The 16,209-nt window shown below is 56.1% G+C and overlaps 1 protein-coding gene across 3 annotated transcripts in view; it reads right to left on the bottom strand.

Annotated features, from left to right (window-relative positions):
* The window catches only part of Kcnq1 (potassium voltage-gated channel subfamily Q member 1), a 339,994-nt gene that overhangs the window by 230,913 nt on the left and 92,872 nt on the right, over nucleotides 1-16,209 (bottom strand). For all 3 annotated transcript variants that reach the window (XM_004627089.2, XM_023710529.1, XM_023710528.1), the window contains exons 3-9: nucleotides 14,731-14,857; nucleotides 14,129-14,207; nucleotides 13,395-13,491; nucleotides 12,486-12,626; nucleotides 3,947-4,057; nucleotides 2,706-2,801; nucleotides 137-259 (exon numbers count right to left, since the gene is read on the bottom strand). In XM_004627089.2, coding sequence (XP_004627146.1) covers nucleotides 137-259; nucleotides 2,706-2,801; nucleotides 3,947-4,057; nucleotides 12,486-12,626; nucleotides 13,395-13,491; nucleotides 14,129-14,207; nucleotides 14,731-14,857 — 774 coding nt within the window. The remainder of the gene's footprint in view (nucleotides 1-136; nucleotides 260-2,705; nucleotides 2,802-3,946; nucleotides 4,058-12,485; nucleotides 12,627-13,394; nucleotides 13,492-14,128; nucleotides 14,208-14,730; nucleotides 14,858-16,209) is intronic.

Raw genomic sequence — 16,209 nt, 5'->3', positions numbered from 1 at the left:
TGATGTGAGCTACACCAAGCTGAAAGACTGTAGCCAAATGTCCCTTGGCACCCTGACCATAATCTGTGGCTCCATGACACCCCACCTGCTAAAAGGCAGCCCATCCTGTTGGCAGGCAGAACTAGGTACCCATTACCATGGCGGATTTCTTTGGTTTGGGGCTAGGGGACAGCAGCATGTGGCTCCGGGCAGGCTTCCGCACATAGATCTTCCAGGTGGAAGAGTCAGGGTTCTCAGCCGCATAGCACCGCCATGCCGTCTGCAAGTGGGCAAGAAGGGGACTGTTACCCATAGAACTTCACAGGGTATACTGAGGAAGTTTCAGCCCCCCCCAACCCAGGGAGCCCCTCTGCCACCTCCAGGCCTTCTGTCCTGACAATCGGGCTTGTGCCTCCCAGACCCAACAACTCACTACCCTGCACACGAGTATCTACCGTTCATAGATTAGGTACCCCAGAGGCCTCTTCCTGGGAGCCTTGATCCACCCCCTACTCCTCTGCTTGTCGGAGCTCCACCTATTGATCATTCCTCAACCAGATTCTGGACACATGAAGTTACACAGATTAGACATTCATGGTGAGGTTAGTGTTCAGGCAAAGATCTGAACAACAAGACCCACTGGGAGGCCAAGGGATGCAGAGGACAGGTCACCTGGGACAAGTGTAGGGACTGGGTGGGGTGTGGCAAGTCTTGAGGAGCTGGTGGGGAATGAGACTGAAGGGTCAGATAGCAGTGGGTCACTTCAGTGCCATCGTGCAGCTACAGGAAGTCTCTGGTGTCCATGGGTGAAGCTTTTAGTCTATGGTCTAGAGCAGTGGTGGAGAACGCATGGCAAGCATGCGCCAGTGGGCATGCAGAGCTTTCTCTGTGAGGATGCCACGAGTTGTATGAGTTCTTTTTTTCTCAAGTAAAGCCTCAGTGTTGAGATTTAATTGCAACGTTAGCACTTTGTGATAAGGAAGTGGGCTTGGGTTTGCAGGTTGGGTTCTCATTCTCTTCAATGCTGGCCAACACTGATGGAGAAGGACCCCTATGGTTATCACCACAGGAGATGACTTGGAGGAAGAGACACACTGGTGGGGAAGTAAGAGAAGTTGTGCAGCACTGAGGTAGGCTGGGGCCAGGGTCTCTTCTGAGAACATTGCGGTAGCCCTATCCTTGCCCGCCTTGTGACCTTGAGGAAGATGCCCCCCTTCCCCTGGGTAGGACTCCTGAGTGCTATGCTATCCTTATTATGAATGCCTGGAACAGACGTGACGGCCATCCGCTCTCTCACCCAGTGACCCGGGCAACCGGAGGCCCTCGAGGTCTACGTGTCCTGTGTATCTGCTGATCCATCTGCGCCACATCACACAGGGCCGCCTGCATCTCTCTCTGCACGTCCCTTCCTGTGTGCCCCGCAGCACGTACAAGGCCCACTGTTTCTATGTCGGGTCCCAGCAAATCCTCTCTTTGAGACCGTGGATTCTGAGGAAGCCCCTTGTTTTCAGGATGTGCGACTCCCATGGAAGGGGACTCATACGTGCCTCTGCTGCGGATGCTCTGTCACAGTGAGGGTTTTATAGGCTTGATTTATGGTCTCTCGAAAAGGAGACACTATGGGGTCATAAAGGCAGGCCTGAGAAGGGAACATACAGTCACGGCCCCTCGCTTTATGGTGGCTGGCATTTCCTTCCTGATCGGCCCTAAGGTCCAGGTCCCAGACCATTGGTTCTAGAAGGGTTTCAGAGGAACAGGGTGGAGACTCAAGTTGCACCACAATTACAGAGCCATGGCTCTTGACAGCCACCCCACCTCACTGGGGCCTGCCCTGGGAGGCGACCCTGACCCACCTCAGCCTGTCAAGACCTCAGACCTTTGCTGGGGAGGAGGGGTTCAGCCCAGGTGTCCAGGGGACTACTCTAGGCACCACAGCCACCACACTGGGAGGACAGTCATGTGTGTGACTGGACACTGGCCCACTCAGTCTGACAACACCTATGCCTCAAGCCCCTCTCCCAACCCCTCCTTGCCCCTGCCAGCAAAGAGTACAGGGCCATGGTTTTGGAATGGCTTCTGAGCCCAAGTTTTAACTGACATTAACTTGGCATTCCAGCTCTCTGGGGCATTCCAGTGGGCTCCGGGTGACAGCAGTGCCCAGTGTATTTCCCACCACCTGCAGGACTTCTCTTCCCTTGGGACCCTCAGCTTCCACCTTCTGTGACTTCCAGGCTAGGACTCACAGGTGGCCTGTACCACCTTTTACTGGGACAAAAGCCACTGCCCAAGCTAGACCCCACTCCTGGGGACAGTCACCTGGGCTCCCTTACCTCCTCCCTCCAAGACTCCACCCTGTGCTGAGCGGGGGTTAGAGAGCGACAAGGAGCAAGAGCTGCAGCCCCAGGCTGCTGGGAAGTGACAGGGTCATAGATCCTGGGGTATCCACTATCACACTTTGTCCCTAGCCCACCGGTGGTTTTGACAGGTGTTGCCATGGAAGGAGACAGGCCCTGTGCTCTTGTATCCATCGGGTACCCTAAATGCAGGTACTTTCCCCCAGTGGGGTGCCCTTGCCGTGGGCAGGGCACACGGTACAAAGACCTTGCATCCCAGAGGCTGGGTCAGTGCAGAGGCCAAGGCTGGCTCCAATTCCCAGATGCACGCAAGCGCTGGATGTGACAGTGATGACGACGGGAGGAGGCTGAGGCCGAGCGCGCAGGGCACACCTGGATGAGTGACGCAGCGGCTGGGATCTGCCGATTGAAGTGCTTCTGCCTCTGCTTCTGCTGCACTTTCAGGGCAAACCCAGAGCCAAGGATCCCCTGTGAGGGACAGAAATGAGGCTCACCCCCGTGCAGGCTGCCACTGACCAGGGCCCAGGCACGAGACAAGAATGTGGAGGACATGGCAGGTTCCAACTTCAGCTCTTAGAGGCCAGACCTGCACAGGGAGGAGGTGCTCCTCAGCCTGCCCATATGGAGAGCAAAGCTCATGCCTCGGGGCTCCAGCAAGGGCTCAAACTATCTTAGGGACCATGCTGGAGAGCAAAGTGGGTGAGCCCGTATGCAGGTGTCAGGGCAGGGACTACACTGCTGAGATCGGGCTGGCGTCAGAAGCAGCCCCAGCTGAGGCAGATGCTGCTGTCACCGTGCAGATGGCTGGTGCAGCTTTCAGGGTACTATGAATCTAGGGAGGGACTGAGCCCACCCCCACATGCATGACATACATACTAGTACCAAACCTGTGGCATGTGGACACATGCACTTAAGATACACATCAACACATGTAGCATGTCTACACAGGCATGTGCATAGATATGCACATTAGCTAGACATACCCTTAAACATGTGTAATGAACATGTGTATATATAAAAAACATCTCATGTATACAAACCCGTATACATATGTACATATGCAAATACATGTGTGCATATGCATGCCATCCATGCACATGTGTAGACACAACATACACATGCCACACAAATACAGTGCATATGTAGACACCTACACGTACACAGACACTTGGTGTACACACACAACATGTATGCAGTATGCATATACAACAACACGTACCACCTGCTCACACACACTGCACATATGCACACATGCACTTGCCCACTTGAATGCACAGTGCACAATACACTCCTGCCCTCAGTCTGTGAATTCTGGGAAGGGCAGGACAGACACCCCTGGAAGAGGTGCAGGATGCCCACTCGCCCACCCCCAGGAACAGTTCTACTCTGCAGTGACATGAGGCCATACCAGGCAACCACCTTGCCTACACCTCACCATCCTCATGCAGAGTCACACCAGGCTGCCTCCCACCCTGTTACATGGGACCCTGGGGAGTAGAAGCAGGAGAGGCTGTGTCCCAGGCCCAGTGACAGGTGCTCACAGGGAAGGACCTGCTGCTCAGGGCCCCAGTCTGCTGGGAAGCAGGCGTGGTGATTACCCACTGGGCACCTACCGCTGGGAGTGCGAAGAAGGAGATGGCAAAGACAGAGAAGCAGGAGGCAATGGTCTTCCCAACCCAGGTCTGGGGCACCTTGTCACCATAGCCGATGGTGGTGACCGTGACCTGTGAAGGAGGATAGTGGTCAGTGGCAAACAAGCCTAGAACTGTAAGAGGGCACCTGCCTGGTCCCTGCTCCCACCCTGAAGATGGCTACCAGGAGTCCCAACCACCAAGACAGCTACTGTCCTACAGCTGCCGCGCAGCTCAGCTGGAGGATCAGGAGAGCACACAGAAGGCTCGAGTCCCCAGACCCTGATCCCACACTTGGTACAGCCCACCAGGGCCGTGCACAAAGAGCTTGGTGTGTTGAGACAGGGCACGTAGGCCACAGAGCCCACCCACAAGAGGACAGGCCCGTCTGCCCCACTGCCCGCCCTGTCCCCGGCCACCAGCATCGCTACTCTCGACCCCCAGGAGGCCGGGAGCTCCCACTGAGGCTGGCTGGCCACAAAGAGCTGGGATAGGATGACGTGCCACTTCCTGCCACCACCCCAGGGCTCCAGATGTTTCATTTTTTCTCTCTTCTGAGAGAACAAGACAAGGCTCTTGCCTTCTTCTTGGTGGGGGAGCTGTCTGTCCAGGGCGTGCGGCAGGACAATAGGAGCAAAGGGCTGCTCCCCCTCCCAGGTTGCCCCCCACTGGCATCTGAGGTTTGCTCCTGGGCCTCTGGCAGGGCAGAACATGCAGTCCTATGGGGACTCAGAAGCCCACCCTGGCTGTGGCCAGCTGCCAGGCCACACCCAGAGGCTGACTGTGTGGCTGTGAGTGGACCTCAAGGACCAGCCCTGAGCCTGGCTCCGATACCTGGCTCCAAGGCCGACTCATACCATGGACATGCTCTCGCCCAGGCAGCAGCACAGTCTGTGTGGTGTTCCTGCTGCTGCAGCTGGAACCTGCTGCCTGTGGTCTGCAGCCTTGCTCTGCATGGCCCACTCAGGGCAGCCCAGCATATATCCCTCAGGGCCAAGTGACAACTATGCCCCTAACCTCAGGAAGGCCTTCCTGGCTGAGTATTGTGCAGAGGCCTCCACTTGAGGCCCGCCCTACTGGGCCAAGGTGGAAGGCAGGAGCCCACTTAATGCTCCAAAGGTGGCCCAGAGAGGGAGTATGACACTGCAGTGGTGACTGCTGGTCACACTAGCCCCTGGCAGGCCCTCCTTCTGCCACTATGCAGAAGCAGCAGGGTCAGAGTCAGGCAGGGACACACACATAGATGCATGAACAGAGACAGGTGCCTATAACTCACACAGCTGCTCAAGGCTGCTGCGGCAGGAGGGCCGGAAGAGCCCAGGCAGTAGATGTGATGATGTTCACTGGGAACTTAGCTGTACCCACAGGCACCAGAAGATTTCAGATTAAGCCAAGCAACATGACAGGACTGACCCCTGCTGAGCCCCAGCCGCCCTGAGCTCCACCCACTCCACTGGTGACGCCCCAGGTACTTCTGCAACTGTCCATGCAGTGCCATCCCTGCAGCGCCACCATCCTTAAAACATACACGTATTCCACCCATCAACAGAGTACACAGGAACTGCTTACTGCCAGCCCTTTAAAGGGACCACCCGGCTTTGTGTGTATGGGCACACAATCCCAAGCACTGCACACTCCCAGGAACACCCACACACACATGCTGGGACACACAAGGGAACATGGTGACACATGCACACCAGGCAAGGTGGCGTGGAGGAGGGCTGTGCTCATGCATGATCTGCCATGCTTAGGGCATGCATGGGCCCAGATACCTTGCACTGCATGCATACAGCCCCCATCTCTGAACAGATGTACTTGCAAGCCAGAGCTAGGCCACCTCAAGGGCAGGGCTGATGGTGGGGCCAGTAAGGGGTCTGCTCCCCACGTGGGAGGGCTGGGCTACAGCTGCCTCCACTAGGGCCCTGGCTCAATCAGGGCCGTGTGTGGGACACCAGCTACAGCAGAACTGGGCTGGGCAGGGCAGGGAGACACAGCACTGCCTGTTCTGGGAGCCAGCCTACCTGGTGAGGCCGCAGCCCAGAGGCCTTGGCAGAGCAGGGGCCCAGTGCATTTGTTCATCTACCCACAGATATTTCCTGGGCCATTGGTAAATCATGGAAAACACATGAAAGGAAGCCCAGAAACCAGCCTGAAAGGCCTGAACCAACAGGGACCCTGGCTCATCTAGCCATGAGCCTGGATAGCTCCTGCAGTCAGACAGTTGAGGAGATTAGACTCCAGCATTTCTACCTCAAACATCTCGGAAGGCCAGTCACTCACTGTTGGTGTATCCAGCAACCTCCTATTCATTCCTCAAAGTCCTACAAGATACCTGGGCAGCCTTTGCTGCTTGCCTGAGGCTACGCTGGGTCCCTGAGCTCCTGGTGGTGGGCTCCTAACATGTGCTGGAGAGGCCACTCAAGCAGGACTCGGCCCCACTGCCTGGGCAGCCCCTCCTGCATGGGCTGTGGAAGACAAGGCTGGGAGAGGTCATGGCGCAATGGTGGCAGTCAGCACCCTGGAGAGGATGGAAGAGGACGGTTGTGCCCAGATGGCTCGAATCCCTGCAGTCACCAGGCCAGGGTGGGAGGACAGCCTGCCTGGGTTGTGCGGTGGAGAACAGCACCAGCTTCTCCAAGTGGCGCTGGGGCCTCCAGGTGCCTTGAGCCCTCCAGGAGCCCCCAAGTCAGGCCCAGCCTCAGGCCACCCCTGCTCTGTCCCATCACATGGTGTGGGCTGCGGGCTGCGCTGATAGAAGCGCTGGGGGGAAGACCCAGTGTCTCCAGCCAGACTCAGAGATTCACGCATAAACGCATGCAGGTCAGCATCATTTTTTCCTTTGAGAAAATGTAGTGGCTTATCATAAAATTGTTCTATATACATGATAAAATGGGTGTTTTTTAAATAAATATGGAAGCATTTAGAAGTTGCTCAGCTTTATTAAATGTTGATAGATAGGACCCACAGAAATGATGTTCCACAGGATGATACGGAAAGGAGCCAGCCACGGTGGTGCGTGCATGTAATCCCAGCACCGCGGGAAGCCGAGACAGGAAAATCCAAAGTTCAAGCCCAGCCTGGGTAACTTAGTGACTTAGCAGGAACCTGTCTCAGAATTTAAAATCCCAAAAGATCCAGGGCTGCAGCTTAGTAAATGGCTCTGAATTCCATCAGCACTTCTCCCTTCCAAAAAGACATGAAGAGGTCCAGGGTTGGGGGTGAAACGCTAGCTAGTGGCCACCCGGCCATGGGTGCAAGGTAGGCATCGGCATCTGTAGGTGGGCGCAGGTGCTGTGAGTGCCAAGTGCAGGGGTTACCAGTGAACTCAAACCCTGAAGCATTAACTCAGTGTTGGTGTATAGGTAAACTTTTTTTTTTCAATATAACATTAATAGCAACCTTTAATTATTTAAAAATACTTTAAATGATTCAGTGAAGCTATAGTGAAATAGTTTTGACTTTTAAAATTTAAATTAATGCTAAGATAAAATCTCTGATGAAGGGGAAAGGAGGGGTCAGACAGTACAAAGAGTCAAAGGGCCTGGGAAGGGCAGTGGGAACTGGGCAGTTACACAAAGGTAGAAGGTGGCAGGTACGCAGGAGGCGGGCACATGTGCTGGGCAGGTGTGGCAGCCTGAGACCCTGCTCCTGCCCTCCTCTCTGCTCCTGGGCTAATCTGGTGGTCATAGAAGCCAAGAGCCCAGGCAAGAGTAGGCAAGCGAGTAACTGCCCAGCACCCACTGCCCTTCCCAGGCCCTTCACCCCTCCTTGTCTAGTGAACGGGGTCCTCCATCCTCCCCAGGAAATGGCCCATCCGGCAGGGCTGTTTGCTGTTCCTGGACTCTCAGACACAAGCAGCTCAGGAATGGGCTGTTTTATAGCCCTGGTGCCTGGAACTTCTCCTCACAGCTGGCCCTGGGGAAGGCAGATCTGCACGTCTCCCAGGCGGATGGACCGAGGCGGCAGGGAGGGCGCACAGGCTGCTCGTGCTTGGGCCCACAGCCGTGCCGTGTAATGACAGGACCCATAAGGCCCGCAGCCATGGGAACAAGCCCTGGTGCCTGGGACTGGCGGGCAGGGGCGTGTCCTCTGCTCTCCCATGGCCTGCTGCTCTGCAGCTCCATGCTCCTGTCAGGGACAGAGGAACCTTCGAGCTGCCCCCCATTCTGTTTCGGAAGGCCACGTGGGTGGTATTTTATTCCCCTCTTGAGGCAGACTTGGGAATTGGCCTCCAAGGGAGGCCGGGGACCAGCCCCGAAGCCCACCTGCAGGTGCACCTGGCACCCTTGGTTTCCTGTGCATTCACTGACTCAAGTCTCCGGCGAGCCACAGACGCTGGTCCATGTCATGTTCTCATTTCACAGAGAGGTTAGACAAGCTATTCAGGCCCATGCGGTGGGCACACAGGGACAAGGGGATGTTAACGCAGCTCTGTACCTAGATCCACCCCACACCTCCTGTCCCAATGTTTCCTAACACTGTTTCTGGAAAGGTCTGGGGCCTGAGACTCCCACAGGTTAATCCCCACTGGCCTGAGCTGAACTCCATACCCCAAAAGGAAATTATTCCTGAATATCACCCTCACAGGGCCTGGCCAAGTCTGTGTAACCAATCCTCCAAGAGATAGCTAGTGGGCAGTAAGAAAAGGAAGATGGATATACCTTGTGGACTCCTATTCATCCTACAAAACCCAGCTGTAAAGACCTCTCCCTCAGGAAAGCCCTCTGACAGGGGTCTTTTGGACCCTGGAGTCTCACTGCACTCTTAGGCTCCACAAAGAACTCTGGGCAGAAGAAAAGCTGTGGTCTGGGTGGGGCTGAGTGCTGCCACCCCAACTTTAGCTTCTCTGATATCCAAGGAGGTACTGACGCTGAGCTTTCCCCAGCCCCCACACAAGTCCCTGGGCTCCCCTGCCTTGCTTGCCAGGACGCAGCACAGTCTGGGAGGCGGGAACTTTCCGGAGCCTCCAGGTGAGGAACGAAGGGCCGTCAGACTCTGTTTTAAAAGGGGCTGAAATACAGAGGCGGGGTTCCGGCCTTTCCACTCTAAATTCTAAATTTAGATGCACAGGGGTAAACAGAGCCCAGCAGCCGCCCGGTTTTAGAGACCCCCAGGCACTAAACAGAGGAGCCCGTGTGTGCACAAAATGCTTTCCCTCCACTCAAACTTTTAACACAAACAAACGCGTTTTGTTCCAAGGCTGCAGAAAAAGGTCTTGAAATGCTCCCCAAATGCCTCACAGCCACGCTTGGGCTCCACACTCCAGGGATCCAGGCGCCCTCACATCCAAGTGGGTGTCCATGCCCCAGGGAGAGGGCTGGAGGGGACCTTGAACCACAGAACCAGTGCTTTACTGGGGACCAGCGAGTGCACAGCACGGCCACTGAAGGCCACTGGGCTGCTCATCATCCTGGCCAAAGCGTGTCCATCCCACCCCTCAGAGAGGTCTTATTCCAAAAGAGGACTTCAAAGATGTGGTCGGGGATCTGGAGACAAGGTCAGCTGGGTGACCTGGGTGGGTGCTGAGTCCAGTGATGCTGTCCTCAGAAGAGACAGAAAAGAACAGAGGCAAGGGTCTTGGCAGGATGGGCCAATGTCCTCTTAGGCCACCTGAAGCTTTCAAAGACAGAGAAGAACCTCTAGGAACTCTCAGATGGAGTATGGCCCTACGTATACTTCCATTTCATGCTTCTGCCCCTGAGCACTGTCATAAATGTCTACTGTAGAAAACACAATACTGTGTGACTTTGTGTGGTGGTCACACCATCCCCAGAACCACAGGACAGGATTTTCTACAGGGAAATCAACTGGTTCGTTTCATTCACCCAACAAACCCCGTGGCTCCCAGCAGCCTCTGAGCCCTGCTTCTGTCTTCGGGATGCACTCAGCCCTCATCCAGACAACCAGTCCTCAGCTGTGGGAAAGGATTCTGGAGCACAGGCAAGGCCCAACACAACTGGAATGAGAACACTGGCCAGGTCACCTGGGGGTGCCCTGCCTGCAGGATACCCTGTGGAAGTTCCCAACGTCAAGCTCTCCCAGCTCACTCCATCCACCTCTGTGTCCAAGTGAAGATCCTGGGGGCAAGGCTGGGAGGGGCCACAGGATGGTGAATGAAGCCAGGACAATAGACTAAGCAGGACCAACTGTCCAGGGCTCAGCTGTGGGTTGGCACACAGGCTGAAAAGCCCCCAACCAGGACTGCTCCGGCCTGCATTTCTCAAGTTCTGTTTGTCCGAGAAGTGCCAGGAACACAGCCCATAACTCAAGCTTCAGGGGCCGCTCCCAGTGGACAGCTGCAGGGGCAGCCGCAGTGATGAATGGGAGCTGTTTGCCCCCTAGGCCAAGTGGCAGGGGGCCCTGGGCAGGCAAGGCGCAGGGCCCGATGGGAACAATGGCCAGGCCAGGGTGCGCTGTGGCCGAGGCACAGGCTGCAGCTGACAGCGCGGCCGGGGCACCGGTGCCAAGCCGGGCACAAAGGGGCCGTGTTCCCGGCCGGCGGGCGGATGTTTGCACAGGTGTGGGAGTAGAGCGCCGCTGTGCCGCGGGCTGAGGCCAGGGAGCAGCCCCAGCAGGCAGCCGGGAAGACAGGCAGGGCAGTGCCAGGGCTGGGCATTGCTTATCAGCCGCGATGCAGGCTGTCACCTACTCGCTTCCTGCTGCCTCTTGGCCCTGCACTGCCTGCCCCCCAGTTTTCTTGTCCCCCACAAAGCCCCTACTAATTTCCCGGGAGGTCTCTCCCCCTCCAAGGCAGATAAGCTCCCTGCCTGCTGGAGGCTGAGTCTCCCGCCCAGACCTGCACAGGCCTGCCCTACCATGGCCTTCAGGGACACAGGCCCCCAGGAGGGCAGGGAGAGACCGAGTATGGGGCTGCCCAACATGGGAGCTGTGTCAGCATGTCTGTGCCTTCCCTGAGCAGCCTGGCACAATGGAAGCTTCTAGAAGACATACTGACTTGGCCAGCATCAGAAATATCTACTGCATTCTTGGCCTTGTGGGGACACAGCAGTAGCAGGTCCACATGTCTGTCCTACTTTGTATCCCTCAAGTTCTGTGATCACTCTGTTGGTAGAAGGTGAGGGTACTGAGGAAGGCCTTCCTTCCTGGAGGGAGCACCGAGGGACATATGGGCCAAGCTTGATGCAATGTCACCTCCACCACCACCCACCCTACTCTGTGTCCCTGAAGCTTGCACTGCCCCCAGGACCAGGGCACCCACCTCCCCGAGGCTGCAGCCTCTCCTGTCCCCAGCCCTGCACATGCTCATGAATGCTGCTACCCTTCCTTCTTTCAGGTTGTAGGAGCCTGGGGGACAGAAAAGATGGTGTCCAGTTGCCTGAGAATGGACAAGAGGCCAGTGGGGTGTGTTCCAGGCCCCTCACCTCCCACACATGGCCTTCTAGTCCTGGCAGCTCTGCAGGGGTGATGGCACTTCTCTGGGCTCTGGTGGTCTCCACAAGCCCCCTGCCCCTGCAACTGCGGGGAATGGGATGGAGATAGAGGGAATGAGTACCCGCATCTGTTGAGCACCCTGTTCTTTTAGAAGTTGCCGTGAAGCTCAGTGTCCAGATGGAGACTAGGTTTCCATAGGAGACGTGAAACCGTGGGGATGTCACCCATTTCTGGAGGGACACTGGCAGCCTGGACCTTCCTTAAAACACCTTGGCTAGCATAGACCACTCACCTGTGAACCAGGATTCTGGAGCTGATGCCCAGAAGGCAAGACTTCACTGACACCCCTTCCTCCCTGCACAATGACCCCAGAAAGTCTCCAGCTCCAGCCTGCAGCAGACACCCACCCACATCCTCCATGCAGTCTTGCCACAGCCTTGCTATGGGCCTGTGGCATTCACATGCAGGTCACCAGCTACAGCCTATTCCCCACCCAGCCTGGAAGCTTGGGGGCTTGAAGCTACCCAAGCCCAGGCTCCCAGCCGTCCAGGGGCCAGAGCCCATCCTCATAGCCAGCACAGCCCCAGGTCCCTGCTCCCACCCACAGTGCCACAGCCCGAGGAAGCATGAGAACCTGGGGCCGTGTCTGGGAAGCCTAGCTCTCTGCATCTCTCCCCAGGTCTCTCCACCTGTCAAGGTAGCTTCACATTTTACTCCTCAAGGACAAGAACATTCTGGGGGCCAGCACAGACCCCCAGACACAAGCCTGACCCTGGCTACCCCACAGCTCACTGCATCTCAGATCTGCTAAGGTAAAGGGCAGCAGGCTGGCTAAGACAGCAAGCCCTGCCCACCCTCCTGGCCCTACCCGACCTCCCTTCCAAGACACAAGATTGCAGATCAATGTACTAGAACTTCCACAGGGACCCCAGAGCCCCCAGTGTGAATGGAGCATGGTGTTATTGCCTTCAAGGACTAATCTGTGGACAAAGGACTTCAACTTCTGTATGAGAAGCTCCTGCACAGGTAGTATCAAATCTTGAGAAACCAGAGCCCAACATCTGCTCTGCCTCTCCCAGGGGCCAGTTGCCCCAGCCCAGGACCCCCGGCCCCAGAGGCCCCAACTTACCACCCCCCACCACAGTGCATCTGCATAGCTTCCAAACTCCACACGGCCCGATTCATTCACAGCATCCTTCTCAGCCAGGTATACGAAGTAGGAGGAGAAGATGAGTCCCAGGAAGCCGATGTACAAAGTGGTGATCAGCTCCTAGCCAGCAGACAAAAGGACATCAATCCACAGCTCATAGCACCCCCAAAGATAGGAAACCCACGGGGCCAACATCAGAGGCAGCAAGAACACGGCCTTGGCATTGAGTACTAGTTCTGCATCTACTCGGGCATGTTTCCTATGCATGGGTCAGGGTCCCCAAAAAGCTATTTTTCACAACTAAGTGGTAGGTATGGAGCTCTCACCACCCAGAGTAAGGCTGGCTCTAGCTATTACACAAGACTGACAAGCTGGCCCTGCAAAGCCTCTGCTGACCAATGGCTCAGTCTTCTGCAATGTGACAGAACCAAGAGTTGGCTGGTACCCAGAAGAACCTTGGGACAATGAAAGGACCTTGTATATTCTAGCAGGAACAGCTGAGCCTGTGGTTCCAGGCTTAGGATGTGCTGGGTGCACTTTGGTCCCCTGGTTTTAGATTTCTGAGCTTCACCTTAGGCTTTTATTCCACCTTACATTTTTGTTTTTTCATTTACCTGGTAAATGTCCTGTGTCCCAGGTTGAAGGGAGGTGGTATCAGTTTGGCAGGCAGAGGCTGGCACCATAGGTATGAGTTTGAGCACTCCACCAGGGCTCAGGCCTTGGAGTCGACCTGGGATTGACCTGAGATTCTGGGCCCCATCCGTATACTCATGCCCTGGCACTTGCCTGAGCAAGGGTGCAGGGTACAAAGGCTCTGCACTTCACACTCAGGTAGGGCTGGCTATGTGCCCCACCATGTCCCCCCACACTCCCACCTGGGCCACACACCTGGCGGTGGATGAAGACCACAGAGCCCAAGAGCCTCCAGGTTCCTCCCTGGCGGTCCACATGTAGCATCCGCAAGATCTGGAGGAAACGGATACCCCTGGGAAGATGACAGAACAGGGATGAGAGGACCAGGTCAGGTTTGGACATTTGCCACTGGGCCCAAAGAGTCAGTGAATGGGATGCAACAAGGCCCCACCAGGCTTCCACTGTGGGCAAGGGAGACACATGCGTGTCCTCTATGACTGGGATGACTTGCCTCTATGCCTGCCCCCCGGGACTCTCCCTTGGTCAGGTACTATGAGTTCTCCCACCCAGCAAAGCCTTTCAAAGGGGACTTGAATCACACTTACTGGCCACAGGATCAGGCTAGGGGCAGCTGCACATCTCCCGCACATTCCTTTGGTTCCCACACTGCCTACTAAGGGAGCCCAGGGTTGTCCCAGTTTTACTGATAAGAAAACTAATAATTTAAATACTTAGTTGCCACACATATCTCAGAAGCTAGGAAGTGCTATGGTGGATCTCAAATCCAGGGCCACCTGGGATACCAAGGCCCTAACTGCTGCTGCCCCTGTGTACTACCTGTAATGGAGTGGGGGAGGGGGAGAGCATGCCAGAACAGGTGGATGGAGAGCAACACTGCCTATTACCTGGGACAAAAGGCCTTGGTGATGGGTCAGCCCTCCCAGCCCTACACAGGGTTGGCCAGCAGGGAGCTTGGCACTCTAACGTACCTGATGGCTGACGTGGCAAACACTTGTCCTTTTGAGCCCACACAGAGGACAACCATGGAGGCCACAACCACGATGAGATCTGCAGGAGAGGAATAGTGAATTATGACCTCCCCCAGTTGGGCCACAGGGACAGCACACCACACACCCCTGGGGTAGAGGCATGTTGTGTTAGAGGGACAGGGTCCACAAGAACCATCTAGGTGGGGAGTCGGGCAGCCCATGACGGAGACACCTAGGCCTCCACTGTGGCACACAGGTAGCTGCCTTGCACCAGCCAGAGCTGGGTCTTAAATCTCAGGCCTGAACTCCAACCACCAAGGTGACTGACACATGATTATGCTGTGCAGAATAAGGGAAGTCCTCAGAATGCAGACTCTGGGGATCTGGGGAGGACCAAAGGGCATTAGCAGTATCTTAGTGTGGAGGTGGCCTAGGCTGCAGGAACTGGGTGATCATCTCTCACTGGCTGTGGTTCCATGGGCTGTAGGCAAGTGGCAGTAGGCTCTTGGTTACACTGGAGGACATATTGATGGTGGTCATGATGTGGGGGTCCTTCCTGGTCTAGAAACTGGCTAAGAATTCTTTGGGCAGGTGAGACTCACCAATGATGGAAATGGGCTTCCGGGCAAAACGCAGCCGGCCCCAGATGCCCACATACTTGCTACGGCAGCCTGCAGACCAGAGGCGGACCACATACTCCGTCCCAAAGAACACCACCAGGACAATCTCCTGTGGAAGAAGGCAGGTGAGTTCTCTCTGGGCTGCAAGTCATTCAGGTAGCCATAGGTGGGCAGGACCCCACATTGGGAACATCTGTACAGGGACCCCCTCCACCCCAGAGCAACACACCACTCTCCCTCTGTAGAAGCCTACTTGTGAGGCTGCCTGATGCCCAGGGTTCCCCATCAGGGATGCCCAGTGGAGCTGCTGCTCTTTAGACAGGGCCTGACTGGGCAGGGAGCCCCATAGCAGGGCTGAAGGCAGCTCTGTGCCAGTGCCCTTGCCTGCCTCCGTGATGTCTTCAGGCTTGTGTTCTCCAGCCAGAGTCAACTTAAGCCTCCAAAGCCCTACAGCACACATGCTCTAAGATGCAGGCTTAGAAAGCATCTGTCCCTGTGGGACTGTCCCTTTTCACCTCACATCAGTGCTCACCATGGGGGACACAGCATCCCCCAGTTCTGGCTTTCCCTAAGGCCTGGGCACAAGAGCTTGAGGGTGGGGGGAGCTGGGCAGCAGGGCCTGGGGGGGGGGCAGGCAGAGACAGATGCCACATGAGCCTTCAAAGAGCTCCCCTGGGGTCTTCCCACAGAGGCCAGTCCTCATGCACAGACGTCCCCTGAATGCTCTGAAGTCAGGGCTCTGTCAGGAGTGAGGGGGTGCAGCCAACTAGATGGCCTCGGGCAACAGATGGGCAGAAAGGTGGGTAGATGGTGGACAAGGGAGAAATGAAGAATGGCGTAAAAACCAAGTTCAAAAGGCAAGCGGGGCCGTTAGCTCTCTCAGTGAAATAAGCAGCCACGAAGAGGGTTCCTTAGCCAGACGCAGTCTGCAGCAGTGAGGTGGAATTCAGTGAGCAAGTCTTGAGGCCTGTCCAGCAGACTGCCAGTGCTACGCGAAAAAGGCTGGAGGGGCAGTCGCCCAAGGCGACTGGTGGGATCAAGGTGCTGGTGGGGGCCTCAGCCCTGAATGGCATCCTGGGGATAAGTAGCCAATTCTTCACCTCAAGCTGGGCCCCAGGGACCTATCACATGAGTCAATCTGGAGAGGAAAGCAGTGGCTGGCCCGCCCTAGGGTGGCCAGTGGCAGCAGGGTTTGGGCTGGTCACGCCATGTAGGCAGTCTAAGTGCAGTCTTGCTCTGTCACAAGAAGCCGGGGGTCACTAAGTAAAGCCCTGCCCACCTGCTCTGTGGTCCCCTCTCCTGGCTACTTTACCTTTACTAGGAGCCCATGTGGCTGGTGCTGTTGTACCACAAGCCCCTTCAGCCCCAAGCTCAGAAGACAGCAGCTTCTAGAAGGGTAGAAGCTGTAGGATGATGACCCTAAGGGCCGAATCCCATGCTCTGGGCATTGATTTGAGAGCT

The sequence above is a fragment of the Octodon degus genome, unplaced genomic scaffold, assembly GCF_000260255.1.
Source record: "Octodon degus isolate 3935 unplaced genomic scaffold, OctDeg1.0 scaffold00018, whole genome shotgun sequence".
In the NCBI taxonomy this organism is placed as follows: Eukaryota; Metazoa; Chordata; class Mammalia; order Rodentia; family Octodontidae; genus Octodon; species Octodon degus.
This window is presented reverse-complemented; position numbering and strand designations above follow the sequence as displayed.